General features: G+C 31.4%; 1 protein-coding gene across 1 annotated transcript in view; it reads right to left on the bottom strand.

Annotated features, from left to right (window-relative positions):
* The window catches only part of LOC134721353 (protein sel-1 homolog 3-like), a 151,092-nt gene that overhangs the window by 58,645 nt on the left and 78,373 nt on the right, over positions 1 to 14,074 (bottom strand). Inside the window, exons 10-15 of the mRNA XM_063584293.1 lie at positions 12,553 to 12,687; positions 9,740 to 9,857; positions 7,060 to 7,241; positions 5,790 to 5,927; positions 3,500 to 3,562; positions 748 to 921 (exon numbers count right to left, since the gene is read on the bottom strand). Coding sequence (XP_063440363.1) covers positions 748 to 921; positions 3,500 to 3,562; positions 5,790 to 5,927; positions 7,060 to 7,241; positions 9,740 to 9,857; positions 12,553 to 12,687 — 810 coding nt within the window. The remainder of the gene's footprint in view (positions 1 to 747; positions 922 to 3,499; positions 3,563 to 5,789; positions 5,928 to 7,059; positions 7,242 to 9,739; positions 9,858 to 12,552; positions 12,688 to 14,074) is intronic.

Below are 14,074 nucleotides of genomic sequence, written 5' to 3'. Positions count from 1 at the left end.
GTCTACATAAGACTCATCAGTGACGCTCATATCGAAATAGTTATAAACCAAACACATACAAAGTTGAAGAGCATTGAGGATCAAAAATTCCAAAAAGTTGTGCCAAATACGGCTAAGGTAATCTATGCCTGGGATAAGAAAATCCTTAGTTTTTCGAAAAATTCAAAATTCTGTGAACAGGAAATTTATAAAAATGACCACATAATTGATATTCATGTCAACACCGAAGTGCTGACTACTGGGCTGGTGATACCCTCGGGGACGAAACGTCCACCAGCAGAGGCATCGACCCAGTGGTGTAAATAGTTATCAAAGGTACCAGGATTATAATTTAGTACGCCAGACGCGCGTTTCGTCTACATAAGACTCATCAGTGACGCTCATATCGAAATAGTTATAAACCAAACACATACAAAATAAGACCAAAACATGAGGAAAAAAATATTTCAAACTTCTAAAACAACGGAGTTCAACACTGTTTTTGTTGTGTTCGTGTTGCATTACTTGATTGCTTAGTTGCTCTCCTGAGCATATTCCATATAAGCCAATTGTATCAGAGCCATTTTAAAAAAGATAGGAATTAAATCAGAATAAAAGGGATTGCAAATTGACTAAATATAGAACGGTTAATTTTGTGAAGACTTAAGTGATACTAATACTTTTTAATTCAAAATGTGTTCCCTTGTTAAGTTGACATGAATATGCTGGTCGCCATGACAAATAATTATAAAATCAAACTTTACTTACAGCATCAACAGTTTTACCAGGAAATCCTCCCGTTAAATGAAGTATACCTAAATTATACGCTGCATCAGGACATCCCAATAAATATGCTTCCTCAAAATATTTTACCGCTTCTGTAGTATTTCGATCATAATTTAATGCGTACCATCCTAAGGCATTCAATGCAGAAGGATTTTTCTGGAATAAAAACATTTCCATTTATTCAAAACCAACAAATCTTTATATATCTTTTTTCAAATTTGATAAATACTGTAAAATATTTTTTTCAAAATGGATGGTTAAAATACATGCATAGAGTTATAGGATAGCACACTATTTTTACAATAGAATCAATTCAACATTATTTTCTTTATAATCAATTCAACATTATTTTCTTTATAATCAATTCAACATTATTTTCTTTATAATTTTAATTTTACTGTATACATACTGTGTATAGTTCTTATCAATCATGAAAAGTTGTTTGGTTGCCGCCCCTTGATTGGTTATGTTAATGCAATTTTGCACACCATTTTCTAGTCCCCTACCGACTCTATCTGTCTGTCTGTCTGTCCCGCAAATCAGTTTTCCAGACTTTTTTTCTTCATGCTTATATATATTGGTTTGATATTTGGTGTACTGTTTGATCATGACAAGTTAGAGGTAAGGTTCAATTATCACGATTTTAGCTTTTGTTCAGTTATAGCCCTTTCTCTAGAATTAAAATTTTGACTAAATACTTATTAAGTATTTGATTTCTTATCAAAGGTAAATAACACATTTAAAAAAAAATATTGTCAAAGATATTTTTATTAATGACAAATGACATTTTGGTGTTCTTTTTCTTTGGTAAATTGTTTTAAAGAATATAGTGGTAGGTTTGTTTGTTGTTGATTCTGTATAAACTTTTTTTTCCGAATGCTTTATATTTTAAAAAATTTGGATGAAGTGAACTTTTTTGTTTAGATAATAATATATTTTTGATAAAGGTTTTACATTTTATTTAAGAAATGCTTCATGGAGGCCATAGTTTTGTTGGAAATTTACACATTGCCTCGGTCATGATATTCAAATTTATCCTGAGTGTAAGCGAGTGATAAAATTGACTAAAATAATAAGTTTCGACTCTGTTTTTTTGTCATTCTTGAAGATATTGATTTGATAATTATTATAAAGTTTTATCTTGACAAGTTGTAGATCAAACTCGAATTTTGTTCCGGTCTGATGATTTTTTTGCAGAGTTATGGTCATTGGACATATAGAATTCACTTAAATAATCAAGGAGTAATTGTCCTTTAAAGTCAATTTTTAATAATATTTCGTAAATTTTTGTTATCCTTTACAAAAATTTCTCCTCTAAAATTACTGAAACAAATTTAACCAAACTTGGTCATACACAGTTTTGAGTTGACTTAATGTACAAAGGAGTCGGAAACGGCCGATTTTGACCTCAAATTTCAGGTTCATCTAACGAAACATTTTGGACACTTTTTAAACACTTAAGTGTCTATTTAAATTGATTCAATTAGTTTATGTGAAAGATTTTAACTGATTTAGTCATTGAAAACGCTCCGATTCATGCATAAATATAAAAAATCTCTCAAATATACCAAAAAACGTAACTTTTCAGATGGTTTTTGTCAAAAATGAAAGTGGCCGCATCCGTGTTCATCCTCAACCTTTATATATGTTATGTATTATCATCAAATACAACTTACATTCAAATATTATGAATGAACACGAATGCGGCTACTTTCATTTTAGACGGAAACCGTCTATAATTTAACTAAAAGGCTAAAATTGTGAAGATTTCAGTAATTTAACATGACTTAATGATGCTAGTACCTGAAATATGTGCAGTGAATTGTCAAATAAAGGCAACATATACAGGCAAAAACAGTCCATATTTATGTAGCAGAAGCATTCTACTTTCCAGTAAATAGCTAAAAGATTACATTTTAACAATTTTGTAAAACTGCTATATTTTGTGGCCAAAAAGAGGTCTTACTGAACCTACCCCTTTACATTTGATTATAACCAATAGTTAGATACATTTGTCTTTTAAAATACAAGAGGCGTAAAAGGATCAAAATTATGCTAATTAGATAAGTTTATCGATATTCAAGAGCTAAATTGACAGGGCGTCATCATTACAATGGCTTCCATTTTAACGATTATAAAAAAATGTTGGCGTAATAGGGAGATAATTGTGAAGAAGTAGAATACTGACTGATCAATAGGTTATTGATTAAAGTTTGACGTCCTTGGGCATAGTAAGGTAATTGCCATATTGTAATGATATTGTTTAAAACATTATCGTAATGTTTACTTTAGTGTCATACATGTAACCACAGAATCACAGAACTAAAAAAATCATTGCTTTCGACAAAATGCTTTATAACGGAGAGAAGGAATTCTAATGTAATTGGAAAATATCATTTTTTTTTTAATTTCATCTATTTAACTGAACTTGAAAGAGAGAATACAGCACATCCTGATCAATGTGTCAATTTGTACATTATAATTTACGATAAGAAATTCGATGAAACTGAACTGAAAGTTATGACAAAAGAGATGACATCAGTTTTCATGGTGAGCATTCTTTGTTTATTGGGCAAAACTGCAATAGTTTTTTTAAAAAGGAGCTAGCAAACTAAGGGACACAAAATCATTTATCTATCTAACCTTGATTTGTTTCAGGGTAGAGATAGTTTAGATACTTTTAAAACTAAAATCGTTTATTTGTATTCACAACTTCTATATGAGCATAGCTTACCTTTTCTGCAGACTTTTTAATGTGCGTCATAGCCTCAGTCTCATTTACAGATGTGCCATGTCCCTATAAATACACCAGCATACATATGAAATAAAAAATGACTTCGTCTATTATAGTTTTTTTTCGTCATTAGAAAAAAATCAGTATGATTTAGGTGTGAGACAACCAATTTATTCCCTCCAATTTAGAATGTATGTTTAAGTAGCCCTTCTCTGACACAAAATAGTGCCTTTGAAGTTATTGTTTACTTAAACTAAACAACGAAGTTTTTGAAAAGTAATTATCTCCCAAAAGGCAGTAGAAACATGTATGCATGGGTTGCAAATTGGCATTTAGAAAGGTGATACATGAACAATGCAGGACATGCCTGTTTTCTATGAAGTTAAATGTAAAATATTGAAAAAGCTGGAAAAAATTGCAAAATTTGGCTAAATAGATAGAGATTTTGAATTGGTGATCTGACACCTTTAAAACGAAAAACGATAGAACCAAAAACTAAGATACCAATTGACTTGTTTTGTCTTAACTGATCATTTGAAATGCTAGTCACATTTCATTTTTTTTGTTTAAAAGTCTCATTTTTCAAATTATAGCATTTAACCCGAATTTGTGGTATTTTTGGGTCTTTCACCCTGACAATTTTAACTCATATAAAATAATGTCTCAAATTATTATGAATGCACAGTAAGTTGTTTCTGTTGTAATAAACATCAAATCAGAGCTTGTTTACAACCCAAAAAAAATGTTGCTTTAAAAATTTTATGAAATTATTTGATTTTTTCCAGGTATATCAGTACGTGACGTCATTCCATGGATTTGGCAGGTAGCATAGACTTATGTAAACATTGCATAAAATAACCCAAACCCCATCAGTAGTTTGAAATGAAATTGTTCTACCTTAAATCTTATTAACTGACAGTAAATAAAACTTGTTTCATGATCATAGCTGTATTGTTGATGATTTGATAATCCAATACTGACACATGATGAAAAAATAAGGGTCAACATCCTTTGACACTACTTCGATACCTTTATTATTTTACTAACATCATTGTTAAAGTTGTAAAAAAATAATCCAAAAAAAAGGAAAAGGTTTTTTCATGGAAAAGTGAACAGATATTATAATAATCATAACAAAATCAAAATGTATTCCCCCTTTAAAGTGGGAAGACCTAATTAAAAATAAAAGCCGAATACTATACGTCACAAAATTCTTTAGAATTATGATGACATGAAGTGTTTTGTATATATCCTGCTGCACAATCTGCTATACTAAAAAAAAGTTTGCTATCATCGTATCGGGAGGGAAGAAAATTCGTTCGAACAGTACTAGTCGAGAAATCCATTTAACTTCATATATATATTTTGGTTACTTAAAGGGGCACTAGCTGTCAAATTAATGTTCACCTATTTTAATCAAATTCTCATATTTGATTTATAACAATGTAAAACATTTATCAAAACTATTAAAAGTTTAAAATAAACAATTAACAGGGCATTGGCATAAAAACTCGTTTCCTGTGTATTTTATTCCAGACGACATCTAATAATTATCGAGTTGACCTTTAAAGACATCTGATGCACATATAAGCGATTTAAACATACATATAGATATAAATAGATTAAGCAAGTTCGTGCTGTTGGATTATTTTAGGTCTATATAATTTCATATCATAGATAAAAAATAAATGTTTATCATCGTTTTTACCTGTATAATAATGTTTTTTTTGTGGATCGAATCAGTCACTAAATACAAATGATTTACCTTTGTTTCACTTTCAATGTTGACATTCTTTTCCTTTAAAAAAACTTTGCACATACAATTCACTTGCTATCCATCTCAAACTAAGGGGTTAAATTGAAGTTCAGATGAATACGGATTCAATGAGGTCGAATTATTCACTTGCAAGTGAATAATTCATTATCAATATTCTTTAGCTTATTTAAACAAAATTGAACCACACTGGCTGCTTAAAGTGAATTATTATTTCACTATTTGCATTTCATTAATGGTTTGGCAAAAAACAAAATATTAGATTTTTCCTATATCTCGTAGCTAGTGACCCTTTAAAATCCAATACCTTTCATTTAAAAAAAAAAGCATAAGGGACATTTGGAAGATACTGTACTTCTTCAAAAAAGTTATAGATTAAATGCCATGGTATTTGATACAACTATGTATATTAAGTTTACAAATTATTTTTTTAGGGCTGCACGCATTCATTTCTGAAAAAATAATGTGTTGCACACAGCTTGGACCGAAATAGGTTTTGCAGTAAACATGTCTTACCCTTAACAGAATGATACCGTAGTCATACATGGATTGTGCATCCTCTGTTTCGGCACTCATCCGCAAGTATTGCAAGGCTGTATGAATATTACGCTTTAACCCTTGTGATCCCCAAAATAAAGCTCTGCCAATGTTTTGCTGCAATGAAGAAGATTCCCATTTAAAAAATGTATAAGATTAAAAGATGTGGTATGATCGCCAACTAGACAACTATAAAGATAAAACTAAAAAAAAAACATACCGAAGGCCAATGCCACTTTAAAAGGACAAGTCCATAAAAAATTACTTAACGAAAAGGATTTTCAACGGAGAGCTGAACCTCCCACTTTAAGTGGAAAAATTCAAAACGGAAAGTCCCTCTTCAAACGACAAAACAAAATCAAACGTTCAAACACATTAAACGAATGAATAAGAACTGTCATATTCCTGAAATGGTACAGGCATTTTCTTATGTAGAAAATGGTGGATTAAACCTGGTTAAAGCTAGCTAAATAAAGGCAACAGAAGTATACCGCTGTTCGAAAGTCATAAATCGATTGAGAGGAAACCAACCCAGGTTACAAACTAAAACCGAGGGAAACACATCAGCTATAAGATGAAAACACCGAAACAAGAAACGCAACAAAAATCAAAAGACAATGCAACACACACAGAAACGAACTAAACATAACAACTGTAATTTTCCTGATTTGGTACATGACATTTTTCAGAAAAAATCGTGGGTCGAACTTGATTTTGTGGCTAGCCAAACCTCGCGCTTTAATGTCAATGTTGAATATAATACTAAAATGACATCATTACACGACATGCTAATAGTTATCAAAGGTACCAGGCTAGACGCGCACTTCGTCAAATAAGACTCATTAGTGCCGCTCAGATCAAAACAGTAAGAAAGACAAACGAGAACAAAGTTGAAGAGCATTGATGATCCAAAATTCGTCTCAGGTTAACTATGCCTGGGATAAGAAAATCCTTAGTATTTAGAATAATTTATACTTTGGCAAACAGTAAATTTATAAAAATGACCATATTATTGATTTTATAATTTTGTGCAATAGTTAACATTTTGAATTCTAAAATCTTAACAGTTTTCACGGCGAAATATTTAAATCAACTGTTTTCTCTCAAAAAGTTCTGTAATGTCGTAGTTTAATGAATGCTTCGTCAGACAAAATTATCATTTAAAAAAATAACATACATTTGAGCTATGTGCATGTTATCTACCACAGGTCCTGCCATACTTGATCCGGGTAACACAAATTCATATTACCTGGGCAGACAGTACACCTTTCTTTGCTTGAAACTTAAGCCAATGAAATATGTCTCCATCTTCATCCGTCTGCTGTTTTATTTGATCCTCATCAATTAGTCTGATTGATTCTGTGTAAACGTCAGTGTTTTTATATATTTCTTTGTCCTCCCTGGTTGTATCAGCAACATACTTAAGGTACGCTAAAAAATATGTTTATCAATATATTTTATAACAAATATTTAAGAATCTGCAGAAATTTAAACGAAAGTCTTAGATTTTAAATATTTTGAATATTATATATTTATTAAGTTGTAACAAACAAATAATTCATGAGATTTACAACTACAATTTTAATGTATTTTCCCTTTCTGTTACTTGCTGTTGGGGATGGATGTGGTGGAAAGTAGTAAACAGTCTACAATAAGAAAAATTGAGAATGGAAATGGGGAATGTGTCAAAGAGACAACAACCCGACCAAATAAAAAACAACAGCAGAAGGTCACCAACAGGTCTTCAATGTAGCGAGAAATTCCCGCACCCGGAGGCGTACTTCAGCTGGCTAAGTCCCTAAGGACTACATTAGTAGACAATTAAAAAATCAAAAGGGGTCTATTGCGGTCTTGGGATGTCAAAAACACACTCCCGTGTCTACTTTGTATTTTTATATAAACATACGCATTTAAATTTTAAAGAATCAAATTGGATGACAGATCATATAAACCCGAGAGAAAAAATGATGCAGTCCAAACGAAGAAATACAAAAAAGAACAAATTGAAAACAACGTTCAAACATATGACTGCGTTGAATAAAATTCGCAATTTGTATACGTGTGCATGTAAAACAAATTTTGTGGTAGAGGGGTCTAAATACAGCACAAACAACATTTTCCAAAAGACCAAAACAGTGAAAAAGTATATTTTAACAAAACACATTTGACTGACTGGTCGAAAAACTGATGTTCTTAATTCCTGCTGACTGCCATTGACGATTGCAAAATAAATTGATCACAAGATGTAAAAAATGGATGTTTATATTAGATTTTTACCAAACAGAAAACAATAAAATTTGCGGGAAAGATAGTTTACCACAAACACGAGGTGCACAAATGAGGTGTATAATATATACATATTCAACATTCCATAATTACTGGACAGGCACTTGTCTCAGAAAAAATCCTATATATCTTAATAAAACACAAGGTACTTAACTAACAATTTTGAAAAAATGTCACTCGGACGCAAACTTCCGTTTTATTTCGATTTCTCATTTGCCAAAGGACCCAAAACATAACTACTTTTTAAAAAATTTATACATAGATATAGGAAGATGTGGTGTGAGTGCCAATGAGACAACTCTCCATCCAAATAACAATTTAAAAATTAAACCATTATAGGTTAAAGTATGGCCTTCAACACGGAGCCTTGGCTCACACCGAACAACAAGCTATAAAGGGCCCCAAAATTACTAGTGTAAAACCATTCAAACGGGAAAACCAACGGTCTAATGTATGCATATATATATTTTTTTACATTTTATTTTTTTTCTTTAGTTTTGCATTTTTTTTTTAATTCTTTTATTATTTTGCAATATTTTATTTATTTTGAGGTGAACAAGGATGGGGTGTTATTTACAGCGATGTAATTAACCAATCAAATAAGTAAGTCAAGTAAGATCAAATATAAGTAGTTTGTAGCCAGGATAATATTACATGGTAGAACAAAATGTACTGCGGCCACTATCATCTAAATATGCAGGTTGAAAACAATGTTTATGTTATATGTTCATATTGTATGAATGTATTGAGCTTTAAAAGACCAGCGTTCTGAGCTGAGACATAAAGTTCTATCTTTTTAATATTATCCTGGCTACAAGCTACTCATACATGTATTTGATTCCATTCTTAAGTTCAGTGTGTATAGCGGAGAGCATGGTACCAATAGGCATATTCAGGATTTGCTATAACAACGTATATGATTATACCTGAACTTCGATATTGCACCTTATAATCAGCTTGACTTCCAAATGACAATACGACTTCTCAAAATCCAGGCTAAGAACATGGCGCGTCTTCTTTAATTCAGGTACGTATACGGACCTACGAAATCGCGGGTATGGTATAATCTCGATAACGACATCCATAACATTATTTTGATTCCGTATTTATGCTCTTTCGACTTAAAGTATCAATTTTTAATTGTATATTATTTTTTTTTAATTCCACCTACATGAAGAAGGTATATTATAGTTTTTTAAAAGTTTACCTTTTCAATAGATGCAAAATCTAAAGAAAAAATATCAGGATACTGTTATTCATGTGATGTCCAATTTGTTAAAACGCCTTTTCTTTATTCGTAACGAAGAATGATCATAACCAGAGCTGTGTTGCTTGTTTTAAAATGAGTTATAAACTTATGAGAAATTTACAAATTTACACAGTTGTTGAATTTATTCGCTTACAACTATTTTCGTATTGGTTAATTTTATCCATTATATCTTGAAGTAACAGTGACTGTTCATTTCATTTTGTACTTTTTTTTTTTAATTCGTTCCAATTTTTCTTCCGTTTCGCACTTCGTACCCCTCTCTTCAATTTACGACCATCCGCTTACCACAACTGACTTACGGTACATGTATATGCTACTACGAAAGTTAAAACTAAGTTCTTTTTTATGCATTGTAGTTGAAATTTGCACTTACGGTAAGCTTGCTCCTTATCTACTGGCACTCCATCTAAACCATACATATGTTTGTGACCAAGACTCAGTGATGAAAGACGATGTTGGCCTCTTGCAGCGAGGAGAAGGTATGCCTGACTCTAAAAACAAAAAAACGCACGAATTAGAATCTATAAATTTTGAAAATTACCTCATGAAACTGAATTATAAATATAAATTGCTTGCAAATACTTTTATCAGAGACTTCATCTATAATACTAAAATAACGAGGTCAAATTTGTCCGCCGTCATGAGGAAAAACGACAAATCAAAGAATTCAACTTTATATATAGCATATATAGGAGGTTGATTAAAAATTACACCACTGCAGACCCTTTTATTTTCCACATAATTAATATTGCCAATAATTAACAAGTTCTGGGTCGAATCCAATACCGATACCAATAGTATATTCACCTGTTATCTATTACCTTAGGTGGCAGGTACCAGTTTTGGTGTACCAGAACATGTGTCCCACGCAGAAATTTTGTTAAATTAAGTATTGAGGTTTATAATTGCATCATGTGGACTGAAACAATAAATGAATGTAAATTCTAGGCTAGTGTACTACACAAGTGAGTAGTTGCATACACAGGTTGGGGATTTCCTTCACATATGGGTTCAATCAGATGTCAAAACTGTGGTCACCTCAATTGACGGCATCCAATCAAAGTGGGGGAAATATTCATTTTTCTGTAAACAAAAATATCTTGAGATTCCGATGGTAAGGATAGGTTCAGACAAGACTCTAATTCACTAGATATCCTTTATCTCTTGAAGTTTGCCTAAAACTCTTGTTGCCAGGATTCTGCAGGTTGTAGGTGAGAATTGATTGGTATCAGAGCATTACATTTTTTGCCTTATTTGCAATGCATTTATGAATTTTAAAATCTCCATGCACCCAAATTTAAAGGTTTTTCTGTATATTTACATAAGCACGCACACATCTTAGTTCCTTGCAAGCATACATTTTATTTGTTTATAAGCTTGAATGAATTTTCAAGAAAATAAAATCATTAATTCATGCAATTCTAAAGGTGTATTGTAAAATAACTGGTTCCTGGCAACTTATCTGTACGTTTCGTATCTGACAGGAGCACCACCAAACGTTGTATTTAGGATTTTGCTTTATACACCGGGTTAAATAACAGGGTTGACACTACTTAATTCAATCATTGTCACATTGTTCCCTATTGTAGTATTTTAATCAGTATGACTGTCAAAGATGACAATACGAATACTAAAAATCTGGATTTAAAATAAGGCGTATAGGTACACTTTTAAATTTGTTAACCGGCATGATGTAAAACATCGAATCAAAGCATTCAACTTTATTTATAACTCATAAAGGACAATGCTGTTGAGTAAAAAAACTACTCCATCGCAGGCCCTTTTGTTTTCCAAAAAATCAATATTACTAATAAGTGATAAGTTCCAGGTCGACGGGTTCAAACAGAAAGATTTTGAAAGCAGAGAAAACTGTACATCTTATAATCGGCATGACTTTATCATATGCCAATACCAATACTAAAATAACTAAACTAAAAAATCGCCTATCAATATATACTAGTGTTATGAAAAGCTTGTTTTATGAAACTGAGTAGCGAACCTCCTTAACAGATTATCATTGATCATCTCAACTCTATTGCTTTTCTCGCTTTCGCCTTATCGACTCAATCGAACAACTCAATCTCGTAGAGATGACCAACGATAATCTATAATTATCAAAAACATTTGATTTAAGGAGGATATTTTATACTGAGAATCGATCATTCAAATCATTACAGTACCGAATAACTAGCTTAATCGGAGGATTATATTCCTATGTATTGACGGTCCACTTACATCGAAACTGACTTATTGGTACAAAATATAATAATATTCACATATGCATGACTGATACACCATATTCTGTCTTACCTATTGTATGATACAGACCTCAGTTTCCCCATCTTTCTGTAACAACTTTCTTGATTTCAATAACTAAGAATTTTATACTACCACAAAAGAAGTCAGTCGTCCGTCATCGAAGAAAGATGGCTTTTGACGTTTTGTGTCGTCCGATAGATGTTTCACAGAGAACGTTAATAGCTATTGGATTCGAGAGCTTTGAACATATAATTATACCCTGCTTGTAAACAGTGGATGTATACTGTTTTACTGCTGTCTGTTCGTCCGTCCACTCTTCCGTCAGTCCATCTGTCTGTCCGTCCCATGATTTTTTTCATCACATCTTTCTCATAATAATATCTAAAATTGGGTTTCAGGGTTTAAATAAGTCAGCTATACCGTGTGATGCATTTACAGATTTAGCACCCAACAACTTACTGTTAACCGAACACTTGTATCATTTTACACATTATATTCATGTTGAAAATTTTCGTCGCATCTTTCTCATGAACTACAATACAAAGATTTTCGAAATTTCGTTTCATGGTTTATATTAGCTGGGAACACTGTTCCTGATATAAGTCATCTATACCGTAGTATTTGGAGGGGTTTCATCAGTGAGCAGTATCTCACTTCCGCTTGTTATTTACTAAAACAGACTGATAATTTAAAACAATAATAAAATACATTTAAAAATCATTCATCCACACTTTTGATTGAACATACAAGATATCCATTTGATGCTTTTAAGATAAGTAATAGTTATCAAAGGTACCAGGATTATAATTTAGTACGCCAGACGCATAAATAAGTCTTCAATGACGCTCATTGAATGTTGCATTCACAAATATGTTTATGAAATATGAAACTATTTGTTTAAAAATGTAACCATAGTAATAGCAATACCTGTATTTCATCAACTTTAACTCCTATACCATTGTTCAATATTACCGACACCATAAACATCGCATCGTAGTTTCCAAAACAGGCTGATTGTTTCAATATTGGTAGTGCTGCTTTTACGCTTCTTAGACCCTTCTCCTATAATAGACATTAATGGCATAAATAGAACCAGATAACATCATTTTGACCTCTTCCAAAACAAATTTTAAAACATAGCAAACGAAATATATTAGTATTGCTTCAATATACACAATAACAAAATGTTAAGCTTGAGTTTACAGGTCTTTATGAAAAATTATACATTTTTAGGATAATTCCCAAAAAGGTTTAACCGTCAAAAAATAGATTATTATAAACAATATAGAGGCAAAATACAATATAAAAAATTACATAAACTTCCCCAATAAATCTATATTGTTCCTCATTTACCCAGAAAGAAAGAATTGACAATCCTTCAAAATGTTTTATGAAGAAGCAAGAACTATTTTAAATTGTTGAAGAAAGTATTTGACCCACATTAAATGTAGATGATTGTTGTCATATTGGTTTTAATCTTGCATTTTCTTACGATTTGTTTATTGTATGTAAATTGTCAATGTACGAATGTGTGATTACAATGTTAACTTGAACTTTAGCTAAAATTCAAATACAACAATCAATTATACTTATTAAAGTAAATTCATATTGGAAGAAATGGAGACTAATAGCTGCATATACTAAAGTAAACAATTAGCAATAGCATATATATTGTAGCAGGAACATGACAACCCGATATAAAACTCACCGCTCCCGACAACCAGAAACATCTCATTTTGAAATTTTTTTGTAATAAAATTCTCTAAGTTTAATAATTTATTTTATATTTTACTCCCCCCCATATCAGCAAAATCCTAGGTACTTTACTAGTATAATGTGCACTTCTCAACCTCGTTCTTTTTTGTTTTACCTACCTTAGTTGTAGATTGAAAAATATAAATTATCTCAAGTACACGGATAATTAAGTCTTTCTTCGTGTTCGATCAAAAACTAATTTGTCCTTGAATAACATTAATGGTATCAAATTTTCTGCAGCAGATGCGCATTTCGACAATACATGTCTCTTCAGTGATGCTCGTGGCCAAAATATTTGAAATCCAAAGCTTATATTAAAAATGAAGAGCTATAATCCAAAAGGTTAAAAATGTATAGCTAAATCCGTGAAAGGAATCAGAGCTTTGCATGAGGGAGATACATTCCTTTATTTTGGCATATCTTTGTAGTCTTTGCGCCGTATTTAGAACTTTTAAATAGTACCAGCGTCTATGATGTTCGCTTAAATTGTAAAAATTTTCAAGATTTTGATAGTGTCTCAGTTTGAATATATTGACATGATTCATTTGACATCGTGCTATTATTGAAGAAGGATATCTGTTATCCGAAATATCTAATATTTGTTCATTTTATAGTTGTTATAAGGCGATGTTGTACCCTTTTTAACTTGTTATATATTAAATTTTGTAGTGTACAGTATCATTACATGTTCCAT

Source organism: Mytilus trossulus, chromosome 6 (assembly GCF_036588685.1).
Source record: "Mytilus trossulus isolate FHL-02 chromosome 6, PNRI_Mtr1.1.1.hap1, whole genome shotgun sequence".
Lineage (NCBI taxonomy): Eukaryota > Metazoa > Mollusca > Bivalvia > Mytilida > Mytilidae > Mytilus > Mytilus trossulus.
Note: the sequence above shows the minus strand (reverse complement) of the source record. Positions and strands in the feature narration are given on the sequence as shown.